Source organism: Serinus canaria, chromosome 4 (assembly GCF_022539315.1).
Source record: "Serinus canaria isolate serCan28SL12 chromosome 4, serCan2020, whole genome shotgun sequence".
In the NCBI taxonomy this organism is placed as follows: domain Eukaryota; kingdom Metazoa; phylum Chordata; class Aves; order Passeriformes; family Fringillidae; genus Serinus; species Serinus canaria.
Genome location: NC_066317.1, coordinates 63,975,111 through 63,995,027, shown reverse-complemented (window position 1 = coordinate 63,995,027; position 19,917 = coordinate 63,975,111). Strand labels below are relative to the sequence as shown.

Sequence of the window (19,917 nt, the reverse complement as noted above, 5' to 3'; positions counted from 1 at the left end):
GGGCAGCCAGAGCAGCTGCAAATAACTATGTCTGTTTCAAATTCAGAACAAATCATCTTCTTGGTATAATTTCTGACAAATAATTTTCTTGTCCAACAGTTTTTAGGTTGATCCTGCAGGAGGGCTGGGATAATCATCCTGACACTGCAGATAACAGGATTGTGATCATATATCTTAAGATTCAAGTACATTCACCATGGTTGAGTGACCACCAGCATTTTGAGGGAATGAGAATATTTTTCCCCCAAAAAGATGATGGCATAAAGAGCACATATGCAGAAAGTGAATCCTCAGAAATACAGAACAATGCATCATTTTTATTTCAATTTGCCATGCACTCCTTATCATTTCACCCACATTCTGCCCACTAATCAAGGGGAAGAGGCTTGGCTGGTGCAACTGGTTCTGGATAGATCTATTTGTGGCTGTTGCTATTGCAACAATAGATCAATGTGTTTTTTATAGAAGAATCTAGGCTCTGTCACAGAACGTAAGTGACTTATTCTGTGAACAATTATTTTTATCTACAGAGTGAAAGAACCTTTACCCCAGGCTGGTGTTGTGTGGGGCTATTCCAGTTGTGCACATGTAAGTGATGAAGGGAAATACACTTCTTTTCATTGTTTGGCCCTGCTTGGTACAAGTCTGCCTTTTCTGCATGGAGGAGGAGAAATCAGGTATTTAAGTAATATTAATATTACAGAGCTATGGAGCTGGGTTTTTTTGCCTTTTAAAGATAGTTTGTCTTCTGCAAGCAAAATGAGAAAAAAGTACAAAATAGCACTGAGTTGTTTATCAATATAAAACACTCAGCTGATGAGATGCACTAATCCACAGCCAAAACCTGGATAAAGGCCGAGCTGACTCCTATTTAAGCCACCACCTTACTCCACAGCTTTTATACGTCAAAACGCTGACAGTACCTACAATTTGAGCCAATTCCACTGTTAACCACAGCCCTGCATATCCATGGTGATCAAACAAATGCTCACCTTCCAAAATGAGGAGGAATCTGACATTAATAAAGGCATGTTGCTCCCTGCTAGGCAATGCATGATCCTCCAGATGTGCCACATTAAATCACTTGCAAACTGGCAGCATCACAGGGCAGGAGTGTTAACTGGGATACTGCTGTGAGAAGGGGATGTCTGGATTTACATTCTTCCCAAGAATCTTTCCAGCAGCCAGCATCTTCTCCACTGCACATAATTCTCTTTTACTAGAAACACCTGGTAGGTCTCGTAATTCCTGTCCTCATGTTGCAGTGTGCTCTCCCCTCTCACCTCACTGTCCTCAGGCCACACAAGACACCCCCTTTAAAAGAACACAGAAAGAACCTGAAGTGGTGGAAGCAAATGACTCCCCAAAAACCAGAGCAAGGCTATATAAGCTGTCCTGCAGCCTCAGGCAACTCCTTACAAGGAGTCCCCCTTTGTTTCCATTTTCCCTGGACTGCAGGCTGCTGGTAAAGCAAACAGACCTCTACAAACAAAGCACTGCTGCTGAACAGGGTGCCCAAGTTTCTCTGGAAAAAGTTGGCTAAGTCAATGAGTTAACAATTTGTTCCAATTACAAGAACAGTGACCTAGAGTAGAGCAAAAGCTTCTTACCTTCCTCTCTGCAATTGCAAAGCTCATGCACCAGGACCCTCATACCCTTGCTGCATGGTTTCTATATTCTGTGTGTGTGGGAGTGAGAGCTCAGGGATTTGGGAGGGAAGGGAGAAAGGGGGAAGAGTCCAAACAGAACATTTAAATGTAATTCCTTTGATAGTGCAGCTGTGAGAGGATAACTGAGATGATTTTTCTATATTTCTGAAGCTGCATAGTTTTCCTGTCCTTTATTAATGAGAAATCAAGTTTCCCTGGTCAGGCTCTTCTCAAGTCAATCTCCTGCCTGTACAGCAGACCTCGGTTCTAAATTCCCACACAACAACTGATGCTTCATTTTCCCCCTTCTTATGACCCCATCTCCCACCTTCTCTCCCAAACATGGCGTATCAGGAACATTTCCTAAGCAGTGCAAACAGAACAGCAAAAATGAACCAGATTTGCTTTGTGAGAACACAGCAGAATAGTGCCCAGATGGGAACGATGAGTTGGAGTATTGGGATCCCAAGTGGCTTCCTGGTTCATTCCCAATTCCTTGAGGTGCTTGTACATTCCTTTACATGGTGCCATGAATCCTGGTCTCCAGGGCACGAGGAGCACAGAGCAGAGCCAGCTCAGGGTGATGCAGCAGCAGCAGGAGCTGTGGCAGTGCAGGTGGGTAACGCAGCCCTGCTCCCGATCCATGCGGCTTCTCCAGGAGTGCAGATCCCTGATGACTTCAGCACCTCCACCCCAGGCTTTTGCATGAAGCAGGGACCTCCCCACCTGCTCCTTCAAACACTGTCCCTGTCAGACAGGAGCAATGGCACTACGTGACTCCACAGGGGATTTTTTCAGAACAGAACACACTGCAAGGCAGTTCCTGCGCTCCAGCCTTGCCTTCCTTGACCCTGCAGCCCCCAGCTCACAAACCATCCAGCCATTTCCCTCGAACCTTGGTTAAATCAGGAGCTAAGGTGACACAGTGCTGCAGTGCTGGGCTGGTGTCACTGGGCAGCAGATACATGACCACAGACAAGGCAAAGAGTCAGCACCTGCAGCGTTCTGTGGTTTTACTGCAGCAGCAGGGGGGGAGACAGGGGAAGGTTGGAATTCTGTTTTACCCTCCACATTCAACAACATCCATGAAGGTTTTTCAATCCCTCTTCCAGAATAAATAGTGCTGCTGAGCCCTTCCTGGAAGTGATGCCAAGATTTTTTTTCCTTTTCTTTTATATACCTTTTATATAACTTTTATGTATCCTCAGTATTCTTGGCATGCATACTTTTAATTCCTTAAGTCTGGTAACTTAGTATTTTGTTACACCAGGAGACCAAACATCCTAAGGGCCTCATAGTAGGAGGCTGGAAAACCCCACACTATCTTGGGAAACCAAGGTCCTCTCTAGAACACATCCTGTAAACTAGAGATTTGGCCCATCCAGGGGGGGAATTCCTTGAATGGGAGAATATCATGCCATTCATCCTCCTCCCATTGGGGCATCCTTGTTAGATAAGCTAATTTGTAAGGTCTATAAATTGTATACGTGATCTATAGTGTGTGTGCATTGTGGCGCATCCCACCTTGGCAAAATGGTGCACCAATAAGGATCCTTATTAAAATACAGAGGAAAAACCCCTTATCTATTAACTCTCAATTTTTAAGACCAGGAAAAGGCATCAGAAGGCCTAAACCACTCAGAAAGAGCAGAGAAAGGAGAGGATGCAGACACATCTCCTCAACTGCAGACAAGCAGTGGCCTGACAGGCCTGACATGATTACGGAGCACAAGCTGGATGCCCTCCTTCCCAAACCATTCATCCTCATCTTCCCTGCCCAGCACCTGGCTCCTTGGCTGAGCTCCCCACCACCTCTGTTATTTGCATGGTTACTCTCACGTCTGTGGAAACAAGAAACTTGTGTCACACTCTGAGCTGCATCTCAGAGCATCCCGAGGCAGGGGGGCAGGGAGGGACAGTGTTACCTAGGAGCTCCGGGATTTTCTCCGAGAGACTTGGTTCATTTTCTCTGAAGCTTCTGTGTTCTCTTTTTTCCCCTTTCACCCCACTTCTCTCAATGGTCTGGTGCCCTCGGAGAGTCCAGGAGCAGACACCAGCTGGCCTTAGCAAAGGCCACATCCCCCACTGCCTGTGTTGTTCTCTCCAGCTTGCCTATATGGATCCCTTAATTGCATGCATGTCTTTCAGGCTATTCTCCATGCATGAGCTGTCAGCAAAACCTCGCTGGAAACACTGGAATTTCACATTTTTCATGGAGATTTTCCATATTAAATGGGCAGTTTCACATTTTCCATGAAATTCCTAATGACTACAAAAAAAATACAGCCCCAGTGTTTGGAAGGGCTTGCTCAGCTTGCCTTCGGGCACCATTTGCGTGTTAAATGCATGTGTGTGAATTTACTTAGCATATCATTTCAGGGATGGGATTGGAATTTTTTTTTTTTTTTTTTTTTTTTTTTTTTTTTTTTTTTTTTTGTTTTGTTGCAGATGACAGGAGAGAAGCATGCATTCATCTATTCATTCATAAACCCAACTTGTGGCACAGCATGCTGGGGAAAGGATCTTTCGCATCATTTTTAAAACAGAGAGAGTGCAAAGCCCTGTCAACTGACAATATCCATCCAAGCTGTCATTGCCAATCACTTGAATGGACTGCAGCAGAGAGTATTTTCCACAATGAGATACCAATGGGGGTGACCATTAGGTCAGGAATCTTATTTTCTCAGCTCACCAACCCCTGCAAATAAATTCTCACCAAAAGGAGAGAAAAGCCTCATTGATTTGACAAGCGATCAGACACTGCAGTTGTCATTTTCCCAGCAGTTGCTGGCATATTTTTTTGCCTGGTGTGCGAGATATGAATTTTGTGACTTAACCTATCAAACTCTTAAAGGGATCATCCCTTTTTCATCTGTGTCCTCATGAAAAGCAGAACTCACAGCAGCAAGACTCTGAAAGCAAAACACTGTTCTCAGCTTTAATATATTATTAGTTGGTTTACAACAAAGTTGATGCAGGGGCTCTACTGGGGCTCTACTTTGTTATTGATAGTCAGACATACTTATTTGACCAGCAAGAATGTGGAATTTTCCCCCTCATCAATACCCATTTTAATTTGTAAAACACATTTTTCCAAAGCTGCTGGTGTTGTTCCCTTATGAATGCATCACAGCCAAACCAAGAGAGGCTATGAAAGCAGGAAAAACCACATTCTTTAATGAAAGAAATCCCATTTTCTTGGTGTTCTTAGAGACACGAGTTTTCATAACTTTTAAAAATACTGCATTAATATAAAACAGACAAACAAACAACTTTATGCTGAATTTCAGCAAACAGCCTAAATTCTAACTGTGGGTCCAGTGAAACAGATTTGTGCTGGCAGACAGAGTGTATCTTCTTCCATACTACCCAAATCTACTTCACCTCTTCGAATTACAGCTTGACAATTCATCTCAGATTTTCTGTGGAGTTTTTCTGAGGGAATATCTTAGCAGAAGCAATTTATTAACTGATGTAAAAACATACAGGCAGGTTCTTTGGGAGTATTTTCTGACCATGAGGAGACCCTGGTCCCCAGCCTGCAGGGAAGTGAGTCCATGGGTTAGCTGATTTCCCACAACAGGCACATCAAGGATCTGAATCAAATTTCCTAGTGATAGTTTTGCTTTTTTAATTAAAATCGGAAGTTTTGTCTGTAGATATTTTTTACACCACGAGAAGGTTGTCCCTGCCCAGTTGTAGACACTTTCTGAGCAGCTCACCATCTGCTTGAACATAACTACTTCAACCAGACTGGATTATGATTTGCAAAACTTGCAATTCCTTTCACCCAGCCCTTCAGTTCCCAACAGTAAAACTGCACTAGGTCTCACTTAGTCTATAGCATATATAAGTCAGAGAAATAATGGGATCCACTCCCAATGGAAGCACTTCTGTCAACAACTCAGAAGATTTTAAAAATATTACATATATCTAGATATATATATATATATATATTTAAATTCCAATAATTGATGTATCTAAATTTACTGTTGGGAGGACAACATGACCAAATCAGAATGTTTCTTTACAAGTATTCTGAGGAATGGTCAGAATCCATTAAAAATAGATTAAGGTTAAGCCTCACCCCTGTGCCTTACACATGGTTTAGCATCAAGATTGTTGCTGCCAGTTTAGTTTCTCCAGTAAGAATGAGAGGAAGGAGTTTTATTCTCAAATGTCAGAAAAATAATAATTTATTATTTTGGTAAATTGACAGGTCACTAGACTTAGTATCAAATTCTTCTAAGCACTATCAGGCCATTCTTTGGTAATCAATATTGCACATTTCTTACTAGTCTTATCATTGGAGTACATTGTTCCAGAAATACTAGCAGCATATGGAGGCATGATGTGTCTGCTTCCAGATAAGCCTGGCTGGGTTAATTTTTTGTCTTTTTCATTTCAAGATAAGTGCTCTAGTGCAGGGGCCCACCAAAATGACATTTTATTCCTGATATACCTATCAATTCTAGCTTTGCCATATCCTTGCAATTCAACATTCAGCTGCTCGGGCTAAGAGCAGTCTCTAGGAGGGACTGACTCTCTCTGCTCCTTTTTCTGATGTTCTTTCCTGTGCACACACGTGGTAACCTCACCAACAGGCTCCTTTCTGTTGCTGCTAATTCCCTGCTATGATTTCACATCCATCACTCAACTACCAGGTGTAATTTTAGCTCAGACAGCAATAGTTTCAGAGCAGTGAGGGCTTGGTAGGTGTATGAGATGAACACTTCCCAATACATGTCAAGGAATATGGATTCAGTGTCCAGGAATATTCTGAAACTAGTCATCTGTGGATAAAATCCTGAAATTAATTTTCCCTGAGAAATCTTAACTCCTCAGGAAAAAATAGTTTTCTGGTTTTCGCAAAAGTGAAGCTCAAACAACTTAAATAAACATTTTCAGATAGTTCCAAGTGTAGATCACTGAGGATTTTAAATGCAAGCAGGCTCATACTGTCTGTCAGGAGGACTTTTTCTCCCCCCCAAAGTTCATTTTTCCTCTGTCTGCTGTTAAGTTACTATTATCTTCCATTCTTTGTAATAATGGGCTTAAGATCAAGTGAAACTGGAAATGGAAAGAACAGTGAAAGATGACAGACTCGAAGGGGCTTTATTGGGACTATGGGTTGCTCCTGAGGTCAGAATCAGTAAGTATAATTAGATTCCTGGCATTTACAACAAATGTAAAGCAACTCAGAGCTCCCTTTTGTGTGCCTGTAATTAAACATGCACTTTTACTGCCCTCTGCAGTGCTCCAAAGTATCTTTGATTCCAGCACATGAAAGTGGAATGAAAGAGCAGGCCCAAATCTTCATCTCTATATAGCACTCATATTTCTGAAAACAAAGTATTTCTCAGAAGAAATGGAACAGCCCCTTTCTTAAGACACACAAAAGGGAACGTTGTTTTTGCTAATAATTAGAGCCACTCCTGTACCTCCCAGAAACTTTCTCAATACACTTGGACAGATAGAAAGCTCCCAACACAGACAGCTGGGCCCCACTCTAACCCACAAAACAAGTTCCAAATTTCCACTCAAAGTGAAGTTAGTTTTTGAATGTATGAATCAGCATTTTTTGAATAAACTACTTCTCTCTCGTGCTTGGACACAATCCAAGAGGTGAGTGACAAGCTCAGATTGAACAGGACTGGTAATCAAAAAATACAGTGGGGGCCAGCAGTGGCAGTTGCTAAATCTTGGTTCCTTGCACGTTTTGCTTTTAGGTATTACCCCAGTGCCACAAAACTAAAGAGTGCACAACTGGAGTAAATTCTGCTCAGCATTACCACTTTCTCTAACTAAAGGGTATATATTACATTCTAACTACAATTTCCTTGAAAGTAAAATGGATTTTTGACACTTCACAAAGTAACTTCAATCTCTTAACTATTTATATAATATTTTGGCAAATTTATCCCTAGTTGTCAGGAAGCACTCAAACTTAGTATTCAAGATAGCAACCAATCTCACATTATGAGAAACCATATAGAAGAAAACACAGAAGAGCAAGAACTTCTAGTAAGGTCAAAATTCTTTAAAAAGGGGTCTAGCCCAGTTTTGATAAAGTGCCTGATCCCCCAGGTTTCCACACAGATCCATCCTCAGGTATATGCAGTTGCTCTTATTTACACTAGGAACACAATAAAACAGATAATCCTGAAAATATCGCCAGTAAATACTTGCATGAACAGAAAGTTGTTTGAATAGTATTTTGGACTTAAAAATGGGTTCATGGAAGAAAGCTGGATTTAGCTTGGCTTCCTTAGAGCATTAAATTGTTGTACTGGCAAGTCTTTTCCAAAATCTCTGTCCTGTCAGTTCTAATTTTTGAACTGGCTGTCCAGGTACTGAACAGAAAGGTAAATATGTTCCCTTATGGTTTATGTGACAACAGCTGAGTGATGAAGGAAGACCCACTTAGTGCCCAAGTGAAGGACAAGCAGGGGCAGCTCAGCTCTTTAATGTTCTGCTTGCCACCCTACCCACACACATGTACCAATGGCCCAGCCAAAACAGATGGAGCTTTAAATTAGCCACAGCCATGACTGCTGTCAGCCAGCATGGCATGAGGATGCTGAAAGGGGACAGGGCTTGGTGTGAAGGGAATAAGAGAAACACAAACCAGAAGGCACAGGTCTATAAAAAGGAGGGTTGACAGGTTCTGCTGCCTACAGAACAACCTGCTCAGTTTTATTTTTAGAGGATTTAACCTAATAAGGCTAAAATTTGACGGCAGTACATGCTTGTTCTCTATCTGAAGCAAACTCCACTGCATGCAACTATGCACAACTGAACATATGGACATTGTTTTTCCATTAGATTCCTCTTTTACCAGATACTGCCCTAAATGGATGGGGTTAGCCCACATTTAACCACTAGAGGGCTTAATTCTATTGCAAAAAACTCTTGTTTTTTTTCCAATTTGGTGTTCAGAACCTTTGGAAAAACATCCAAACTGAGTGCTCTCTTTAAATACCAACTATAAAAACTAAGTGATCTAAGTAACTGAGACAAAGAGGATTTGTTGTAGTGAAGACATTGCTGTGGGTGGCCAGCTCCTTCAGGAAAAAGTAACAAATCTGAGCCTGATTCACAAACAGCTACTGAACACAGACCAGCTACATTTCTAGTCTGGATCATACCCACCTGGTTCCTGGGTCAGTGTGCTGCACAGAGCTGAAAGCTGAACAGCACCTCAGATTGCTTTTAATGACATCGACAGAATTAAGATACCTGTAAGCAAGCTGGAGCACACCACAGGAAAACAAGGGATAAACTAGCCAAAAAAACCCCAAAAAACAGTGACATAGAATGTTACAGTCTGAAGCAAGTGACAGAGCACACTGAAAGGTTACAGAATAGAGCAGAAACGGAACAGAGAGAAGCAACACTCACCTCAGCAGGGCAGGGTCATGTACAGGAGGGCACAGTTCAGAGGGCAGGGCACAGGCAATGCAGGAGGGTCATATCCCAAGGCCTGTGCTGAGAACCTTGTCTGAGTTGTACCAGGTTAGTTGGACTAATTTCAAATTATATACCACATTACGGAGTAACTACTGAGAAGTTACTCTGCAGAAATTTAAAAGCACATAAGCCATTTGCCAAAGGAGAATTATTTGTTGTGTGCTCCGTTATAACAGAGAAGTGCATCCCAGTTGTTTGCCTGAACCCTGCCCAGGGATTAGTGTTCTTCACAATGTTTTCTCCACATTCCACCCCAGAGCTGGATGCAGCACTCAAGGTGGGGTCTCTCAGAGGGGCAGAGTCCCCATCCTTGCTCTGGTGGTCATGCTGCTCTTGGTGCAGCCCAGGACACAGCTGCCTTTCTGAGCTGTGAGTGCACATGTGAGTCATTTCAAGTTTCTCATCCACCCACCAACATCCCCAAGTCCTTCCCCTCAGGGCTGCTCTCCATCTGCTCATCCCCCAGCCTGTATTTGTGCTTGAGAGATTGTCCCAACCCATGTGCTTCCTTATTTCAAAACCAGGTGTAAGTAACCTTACCCCTCAGAAGCCTCTAAACAATCTCTTGAATATCCCACTGATCCAACCTGTTTGGGAAGCTACAGTAGGGTAGAAAAACTTCTTTTAAAGAAACCAATTCTACTGGCAGTTCTGATACTCAGCTACAGACTGACACACCAAAAATACTTAAGAAAAACAAGGAACAGTGTGGCCAGAAAATGTGACATGAGAAAAGCAATCTGGGAAGGACAGAGGGTGCAGAGTGCAGCTACCATTTTGTTGCCTTCTCTGGGAAAAATACATGTTAGGAAGGCTGTCTCAACCTCAGAGCTGAGCACCAACCATATCCCAATGCCACTGCTTCCTCTTGGAAGTTTTCCTGATTTCAGAAGTGCCTAACAAATCAGACAGCTGTAAGCAATATTACTAGTTAAGATACTCCCTTGAGTTGATGAGTTTAAGGGATGTAACATCAACACCCAGAAATTCCATTTAAAGAGATAAAACCAGGTGAGGTGACTGTAAAAGATGTCCTGTAAGTGAAGAATTGTTCAACCAGCTCCTCTAGCAGCTTTTCCTAGAGAAGAGAACTTGGCAACCAGCTAATGAACATCTACAAAACAAAACTGTCTCAAATTCACTCTGGTGGCCATGTAAATAGATTTTAAGGTCTCCTCAAAGTCAGAGGATGGTGCCAACAGAGACATATCCTGGCTTAGTACCAGTATCAGACACTTGGCTTTCAGCATTTCCCTGCATTTCATTATGCACAGAGCACTGCTAGCAGGAAATGAAGAGTCATGTGTAAAAGTAAACGCAGTTCTGTTTATTTTCCAGCAACATCCCACGCAAAAGCAATAGAAACACGAACTGCTCTCGGCAGAAAATCTGTACAGTTGGTAACATTTACAACAGTTTTACATTTAAAACCAGAAAACTGAAAGAATCAAACACTTTCCCTAGACATTGTTTTCTTGACTGCATTAATAAATGACTGATGACTATTTACAAATTTCAAGTTAAGGCTACTACTTCTAAAAAAACCCCAACATTATTGCATAGACTTTACCATGTTGACCTCCAGTTTCTTGAGGGTATTAAACTTCCCATTGTTTCTAAAATTTTTTTGCAAAAAAAGTGTTTTTTTAAGGTAAGGTAGTTAAACTTACAGTAACTGCAGTAGATGGGCATTACTTCATGTCAGGTGTGTTACAAGAGCCATATGTAAAACCAAGGAAACATTAAAAAAATCCCCCTACTTGGCTCTTGATCTGCAAGTGGACAACTGAAATCATGTTCACAGTGGGGGAGGGAGTGGGGGAAATTGGTAAGATCTTGCTGTGCTATTTACAATTACTAGAGGATAGCACTGCCATTGGCTAGTTTTACTACTGTAAAGTTTTATAAAAAAATCTGATATACATAAATTAAAAGTTAACAAGAAGTCACACAACTTAATTGCAATTTTACATAAGTTTGGTCTGGAGAATACCCAGACCAATCACAGCTTTGAGAACAGCCTTCAACTTTGCTTAAGCTTTCTTACTATTAACAGGTTATGGATCAAGCTAAACTCTCAAATTTAAAAGAAACTTTCTCTAAAACAGTTTGCACAAGACTATTTAACTCACAGTATCAAATTCTTTCAGTGGCTCACTCAAACACACTTCCAAGTCAAATTCTCCTTCTGCTTGATAGTCAACATGTCTAACTTTGGTGGGAGTGCCAGAACAGGTATCCTGGAAGAGAAAGGCAATTAATAATTACTAGTTAAGTAGAGGTTATTAGTACAGGTAATTCAATTAGACCACCATATAACAAAGGCTTACAAATGCTTTAAAAGCCATAAAAACTCAATGCTAGTCTTAATTTTAAAGAGATGTAGGCTTCTGCCCATCCAACCACATTTGAAGATACCTTGCAAGTGCTACAAGGACCTATACATGCAAACATTAAAACATTACACAGATTTAATATTAGAAAAATAAATCCAGTAAGACAAGCATTCCTAGATCTTTAGTGCTCAGTTGTACCAAGTGCTTCCTGGACAGAAAAGGAGCTTACTTCTGTGTGACAAGGAAATTCCACCCTATTTTAATATTAGATATCGCAATCTAAAGTAGTATTTTAACTGTACATTACAGTTCATAACTGATTTGCTTTCAACAAATAAATTTTCTTTTGTAGGCTATGAAAAAATGGGATATTTTTAATTTGAGATGATCATTTAAGTTCTAATTCTCTAAACCCAAGACTACAGACAGATAATGGCTATAGCTGGAAAATACCTGAATTTCAAGATTGCTCAGCTTTATAAACAGTCTCTAAACAAAGTAGATTATGGGATTTGTGAGGTATTCAGGCTGCTCTGGATATAATTCTAAACAATGAACCAATTATCAACAAATAGTTATGCATATGACAGATATGCTTACATCGTTATCTTGACAGCTCGTTTGAGATTCAGTAGAATTGCTTCCAACAGATTCTGTCTCCATCTCACCAAGATCAACAGGACAACTGTAAAATCATTTAGAAGAATATAGCATAAAACAAATTGATTTTTTACTGTTAAGATGCACTTTGTGCAGTTCTGAAAAAAAATGGCCAGAAGAGAGCAAAGAGACCTTCAGAGATCACAGGGACAGTGGTGGCAAACTGGGGAGACAAACAGAACTGCGGGACAGCTCAGTAGTGTCAAACTGGCCAAGGACTGAATTAAAAGTCTTGAGACTGAATACTGCAACTTGTCAAAGACAAACCCAGTGTTCAAGCAATGTCTCAATGCAAATGTTACAGAAGAGGAATGCTTTTTTGTTTGTTTGTTTTGCAAAGATTTAATATCCATTATACACAGCATGTGAAGGCAGCATTTCTACACCAATGCACACAGCAGGGTTCTGGATGAAGGACCAACTCCCTCACACTGATAGCAAGTAAAGGGAAGCTAAAAGAAAGCTTTTCTTTTAGATCCTATTGCTCTGCAGTAGTTTTAAAATCAGCATTCCATTGAGGAAAAACATTACTTTATTAATACAAAACTGCCTGCTGAGGAATTAAGTTCCATCTTTGTCCCCTTCATTCTCTACTGCCAGTTTTATGTCACGTTGCTGATTAGCTGTATTGCTTTCAACAAAGGAAAAAAACTAGGGCATCTGTCTACATCTTCTAGAGCTTGGGCTGTGAACACTTGTGGCCATGCTTTGAGCTTGGGATGAGTTCACAATTCTCCATCTCTGGAGAAGAAGCATTTTATACCACTGTTCTTGAACTAGCAAGTGAGAAGAGTGAGGCAGGTTCCTGTACACTGGATTTCCAAGCTCAATATTCAGACCTGCCATTAGTGAGAACTCTCCAGCACTGCTCCTACCAGCTAATGTGAAGACTGCTCTGAAAGAATTGGCTCCTGCTGATGGTGTGGTGATTATTTTACAGAGCAGCACAGAACTAGCTCTGCTTTCACCATTAAAAAAGTGAGGGATATGGATGTATGCACTTCCAAGGATACTGGGAAAGAAGCTGCTGGTTATTTTGATTGAGAAGGAACTGCACACCACTAAGTGTGGATAAATAATTAGGAAAACCATTCAGCACTCACTGACTTGTCTCAAAAGAACTATGCTGGGGGTGGTGTTTATTTCTTAAACGTGAGACTTCACATCATAATTTCTTTAACAGCATTTTGAATACTCTGTGTACATACATTTCCTGCAGATCACATCCTCCTTCAGTTGGAGGATCCCAGGAATGCAGTGCAACCTTCCACAGTTTGATCTGCTGGTCCCATGACCTACGGCTGTACTTCTTAAATTTGTTTGGAGTTCTGGGATGAACTCCTGGTATACGATGGCATCTATTCAGATATCAGACATGAAAAATTATCAGTGCTTTATTCACACATACATAACATACCTTTAAATGTTAACTGATTGTATTATTTATGAGGAAAGACCAATGTGCAATTCCAGCATTCAAGCAAAGTTTTGCCAGCTCCATACAAACTTCTTCGTTTTTCTGACTCCAAGTCAAATGAAATAATGATAGTTATAAAGAATTATCATTCATAGGGCTGAAAACTTAATTCCAAACTCAACAGCAACTGTAGCCCATTTTGTTTTGTAGTTAACTAATGAGAAAACTGACTGCATAAAAGCAGTTTCATTTCCTCTCATTGACAGGCACATCCAAAATAACTTTCATTTCCATTTCAGCAGCATGAGGTATTTCTTATATACTGACTCATTAAAATAAACCCTTAAGCCACACCTCAGATGACTGTTAGTGTGATCTAACAGTTAAAAAATGTCTTAAAAGTTTAATTTGTAGATGCCTTCTATTTAAATGTGTATTAGATACCAAGTTTAGTACATTAATGTGCTTATAAAGAATAGGTATGACTTGTAGGTGGACATTTAGTTTTCCAGAAAGTCAAGCAGCTTACCTAGGAACTTCTTTAATGTATCTATCATATGCAATCGTGTTTTTTCCATAATTTATCTGTTTTTGTCTTCTCATCAAAACCACCTCATCTGTCTCAAGTTCTACTGCCACCGTGGACTCCTTTGAATCAGAACTGAAGAAAAAAATCATTGTAGGTTTGAGACTACTAAAACACCAGTGATACACAAACGCACTTGTAAAAGGCTATAAATAAACATGTTAAAACTTTTCAAACAAATGCTTGGGGTGTTACTAAACCATGGTGTTGGAACAGACTTGATATGAACTATTTTAAACTGTGTGTTTTAAGAAACAACATTGTACAATGAAAATTCTATTTTCAAGATTTTCCTCAGTGAAGCTAGAAATTTAACCTACCTTCCTGAGGAGGACTTCCTTTCTCTTGAAAATTCATTTATCAGGAGCTTTCTTCTGTGTCTGTAAGAATACAAATCAGTTTTAAGAAATTATATATACACCAAGAGGAACATGAAGGCTGCACTGTCACAGCTCAGAGCTGAATTAACTTTTCAGAAAAGCAGCAGCACCCCACACTGCAAAGACCTTTTTGCTATGAAATAGATGTTTCAGTTTTCCCTTAAAAAACAATAAAAACACAAGGACTTTCTTTTCCTGACTATATTTCCCTAAAGCAACTTCTTATAGCAATGATACAAAAAACCAGTCATTAGTGAGAGGGTATTTTAATCTAAGAGATTCAGGAAAAGCTTCTTCCAAAAGGGAGATATTTAGGGATACACATCCAATCTCCAGAGAGTATCCCATGACATTCCTGCAGGACTGAACCCAAAGCTGATCTAAAAGGAGCAGACAAGAGGCTAAGGTTGGCCTGATTTTACTACAATGGAGAAGTTAAAAATACAAGTTGAAACAGATTCTATCAGATAACTTCCATTTCTCTTCCTTTTACCACTTCATCTTAAACACGCAGGGGTACCTTGCAATTTCTTTGTGAACATTGGTCCTCATTTCATCTTCTTCCACTGCAGTTCCCCAGTCTAAACACCTGGGAAGGGGTCCAGGACCTTCTGGTGTTGTAAAACTAGAAAAAAAAAAAAAAAAAAAAAAAAAAAAAATCGAGGTTCTGTGTTAAAAGTTTGGGTTATTATATTTACCTCTCCCACTCACAGCTTGATCCCTTAAACATGATTATTTACAATACTCAAAATGGCTGTGAAAACCTTGTGTTCTATTAAAATTTTATCACTGTAAAATTAAGCATCAGTTGTGACTTCCACCTTGAGGTTGTGTGGTTTGTGTTGGCTTTTCTTAAAATTGATGTAGGTATCTATAGAAACATACCACTGTAGCTTGATAACCCAGCCTATGCTTTTAGTAACTTCCAGCTCGTGTTCTTCAGAAAATGGTACATGAAATACCAACTTTATTCCTTTACTCACTTGTTTTCACTCCACTAAATGACTTAGCAATTATTTATACTTTGATGACTGCAGACTCATTAGCTATATAAGAGATAAAAGCTGAAGCATGGAATTAAGTTGCAAAGCTAATGAATTAAAATTACATGATAGTACCAGGAGTTGCTCTGTGTAAATATATGCCTAGTAGAGAAGGTAAAGGCACAAAACCATCCTGTTTTAGCCAGGAAACAGAGATTTGCTCTGACTTTGCAAACTGGTTTAACAACTTTGCTGCAGCCCAGGTTCAGACTCTTGCAAGGTTGAATAAGCCCATATCCCCTCCCAACCATCTACTGCTGCCTGCATTCAGATTATTCAGTGTTTCCCCTGTCTGTCTTCCTGATGACCAATCTTCCCTAAGTAAAACTCAAAACTATCCTGCAGAGCTTTTTCAGCAGATCTGGAAATGCTCTGGAGACTTTCCAGGATTCTGTGCAAACATGTCCCCTGGAGTCAGGGAATTACATCCATCTGCACTAAAACCAGCTCCAACTCCCTCCCTGCTCCTAAAATGGTTTGCACAACTTTAAGCAATTTGTTAAATTCAAACTAAAAGTTATTTTTAGATGAAACCCAGTTACCAACTTGGCAAAATTAAAAATCCATAGAATACAGTACAGGTCCCTCTGCAAAGATCTGTTCAAGCTCCAAGGATTTTTAACTTTTGCTTATACCAATTTCTAGATTTGTAGAGAACACAGACCATGTTCTGTTATTGCTCTCCTGTGGTGGAGAACAAACAGCAGAATCCCAGCTGGTCCCAACTGCTGAGTTTTTTCCTCAACACTGTGATGTGATACCTTTTTAAATTTGTTTGATTCTGTACCTGTGCTGTGATTATCAAGAGGACCCAGCCTCCATCCTGATCCTCTTTACTTTTGAGAATTTTAATTTGACATGGTCAGATTGGCATAAACAAAAAGTAGTTTCGGCAGAGGAAGAGAACAACTTCAGAGCTCAATCCAAAGTGAAACCAGGAAGCATTTCTGCACAATTCAGTACTGGGAGACACACAGAAGTGTTGCTTATTTACATTTATCTGTAAAGTTTTATCCTTGTACTGCTGTTCAACTATGCTTCCTGGAATAAGTTTAAGCTACTCTGGATAATGTAACTTGAGCCACTGATCAACGTGTTCCCTGCTTATTGTCAGCAAAGGAAAATGGGTGGGCACAACCTATCCTGTTCAAGAAACCTTGATTCAATCAACTGGGCTGAGGGGAAAAGTCCCATCCACAGATCAAAGTGATTAAAGAGACCGTGGCATGAATAGCTCAGACTAAAAATGTGATATAAAATAAGATATTTAAGTCTAGCTGTGCTGGCAAACACAGAAGGCAGCATTATGGGGAGACCTCAAAAGTGGATCCCCCCACAAATGTGCTGAAATATAACATAACTTCTTTGTACTCCCTTCAGAAACAGAAAATATATGATTTCTAAAAATTGAATTTTTGTCATTTACTTCAATTTTACAACAACTCTTTGTACAGCTTTTATTTACATAATGGGCTTATACAATATTAATCCTCGATAAATAGCAGTAAACCAACACGAAATAGGACATAAATTATCAAGGACATATTCAAGAGGTAAGAATGAAAAATGCTGAGTCTTGAGAACTGACTCCAAGATAAGAGGACTGCACTCGATCATTTTCCCCTCCTTTAAGACCAGCTATTTGTCGCTGATAAGCGATTGATAAACAGGCAGGGCTAAGAAAACTGAGCAGAAGGGTCAGTACAACAGCTCCCGGGGAACAAAAGAGCAGGAAGTCGCTGCCATTGTCACCATGCTCACCTGTCCAGCCGGCTGTCCTCAGGCCTGGGCTTGTTTTTCTCAAACTCGGAGGATTCGGGCTCGTTCTGCCTCCGCCGCTTCCCATCGGCGCCGCGCTTCCGCGCCTGGGCCCAGCGCGGGGGGTGCTGCGGGCTGGGGACAAACACAGCGACACATGGGCACCCGGGTGGGCTTCAGGGCTTTAACCTCCTTCAGAGACCGCGCTTATTTACCCGTTTCACTCCCACCAAACGCAGGGAGGCGACGCCACTCGCTGCGGGCCCCCTGTGGGGCTCTGCGGGCTCTCTGAGGGAGCTCAGCGCACCCCCCCCCCCCCACGCCCTCAGAGAGCTCCGCCGCGGGACGGCGGGGAGAAAGGGCCGAGGAGCATGGAGGGAACGAGGCCCGGGGAGCAAAGGGGAGCCAGGACCGGGGAGCACAGGGGGAGCGAGGGCCGGCGCCGCCACCCCCGCCTCAGCCCGGCGGCCTTACCTGCTCTTGGTGCTGCCGTGCGGGCTCCTCTGGCGGAAGGACATGGCGCGGGGTATCCTCGGGAGGGAGGCCTGGAGGCAGAGCCGGGCGCGGGGAGCTGAGGAGGCCGGTGAAGGGGAGCTGGGAGGTGAGGGACTGGGAGGAGAGGGCAGCTGAGGCGGGCGGTGAGGCAGAAGCGAAGGAGCGCTGCCGCCTTCCCGCTCAGCCCCTTCGCATCTCCCGCCGGCGCTGAGCGACACGCCCGCTCCGCCTCCCCGCGGGGCGCCTCCACGGAGACAGGTGAGGAGGGGGGGGGCAAGCGGGAAGGCGCAGCGGCGGCCCCGCTGCCTTAGACGCTCACATACATCCCCCACCCCCCCGCCAGGGTAATGGCTTAGCCCGCTCCGCCCGGCGCCGCCCCCGGGGCGTGTTGGCGGGAGAATCGAGCGCGGCGGCGCGCGGTTTTGGCGCGCTGTGGCGGCGGGACTCGCGTGAAACAAGGGAAAAGCCCAACCCAAACAAAAAGGAAAATACAAATTCCCGCGAGTTAAACATGAAGGATGACGGTCTCCGGTGTGAAAAATGCGTATTTTATGATTGGCTTTTCGCAAATATTAAAATGAGTATTATACGGGTTATGTTAGAGAGTTATGCTGTATTAATTCTCTTAAGTAGTGCGTTAAATATAGTCTTAGGTTATAACAATGTTAAAATAGAAGCTATGCTATGTAAGATACTTCTTTTAAAGAGAGGACTTGCACCGAGTTAGCAGCATAAATCTTTCAGAGGAACAGAATTTATTGCTCTCTTATCAGAAGAAACGAACTTCTTCCTGCCTCGCTCAGCTGAAGACGCCATCAGGATTAAGAGGAAGAAGCTGACACTGGTCAGACAGAATCCTTTGTTTGAATGGAATTTATGCATCATGTATGAGGTGTATGAATAGGCACCAGGTTATTGCTTTTAAGGATTAATCCTCTGTTAACATGGGTCCTTTTAAAGGGTTATTTTGCCCAGAAAGAGGTACCCAGACTGGCCATAGCTCTTTTTATTGTCTCGTATTGTCCTAAATCCTAATTGTCCAAATTTTCATTAATTATATAACTATTTTAATAACCATTTTATTACTATTAAACTTTTAAAAACAAGTGATTGGCGTTTTTCACACATGGCAAGACTGTACAGTCGAAGCTCACAGGGTAGTTCAAACCCTACTCCAGAGAATTACCAGTGACATGGCTTGTTGGGTAATGACAGGTGATTATGCCTTGGTTCGTGGATCTTTCTGGGGTTTTTACTTGCACAATGAGATCCTGTTGGTCCTGCTATCAGCCATATACTCACACTTTAGAACAGTAATTTAGAAATAACCTGAAGACCTCCAGCAGGACACAAACAGCTTTTAATAATAATATATTTGCAGCCTGAAGACTGGTGGGACACTTCAGAGAGACGGTTTTCTTCTGGCCTTACAGTGGCAGGATTACTAAGGTTGAAAAAGCCTTACAATAACAGGTTCATTAAGGTTGGAAGAGCCCTCTAAGATCATCAAGTACAACCATTATTAACGAGGCATTGCTAAGTCCATTGCTAAACCATGTCCCCAAGTACCACATCAGAAGTACCAAAACAGATGGCAGAAGTAGCAAACAAAAATTTGTTTGGTGGGTTTTTCTAATCAGCCTAAAACACTAAAGCAACTATCCAAGTGCAGCAATGATTTTGGAGAAACTTTCCGAGCACACAATAACAGGTGGTGTTTAGGTTTTTTTGTTTGTTTGTTTGTTTTTAATAAAGATACACTTCAGCCTTGCTATGCATGAAGGGATTTACTTTGAAAATTCCATTCCTATTGCCTGGCCTTACTGTGTTAAATTTTATACAAACTCACATCTTCTGTGTGGCATTTGCATGAATACCCACATTCCTGCAGAAAAGTCTGCTCTGCTGGCACCCCTCCTTTCCCACTACTATGGAAAACAGAACGGTGTTCTTGCACCAAGGTCATGCTTGGTGCAAGACCTTGCAGAGGTTCAAAACATTGACAACAAACTCCCCTCCCTTCAGCCTGGCTCTGACAAAAGCTAGACCAGCATGTTTACCTGAACACACCCAAGCAAGGCAGACAGAGGATAGCTACAGCCTGGAAGCCACACTGTACTTCT

At 41.7% G+C, this 19,917-nt stretch overlaps 1 protein-coding gene across 1 annotated transcript; it reads right to left on the bottom strand.

Moving 5' to 3' along the window:
* Nucleotides 1-10,425: 10,425 nt before the first annotated feature.
* On the bottom strand, nucleotides 10,426-18,127 carry LOC103823672 (histone RNA hairpin-binding protein). Its single transcript, XM_009098797.4, has 8 exons — nucleotides 17,774-18,127; nucleotides 17,303-17,434; nucleotides 15,019-15,123; nucleotides 14,439-14,498; nucleotides 14,062-14,193; nucleotides 13,324-13,473; nucleotides 12,056-12,140; nucleotides 10,426-11,359 (listed from the first exon to the last, which is right to left on the bottom strand). The coding sequence occupies exons 1-8, from the start codon at nucleotides 17,815-17,817 to the stop codon at nucleotides 11,243-11,245; spliced, it is 825 nt and encodes a 274-aa protein (XP_009097045.1). The 5' UTR covers nucleotides 17,818-18,127; the 3' UTR covers nucleotides 10,426-11,242.
* Nucleotides 18,128-19,917: the final 1,790 nt, after the last annotated feature.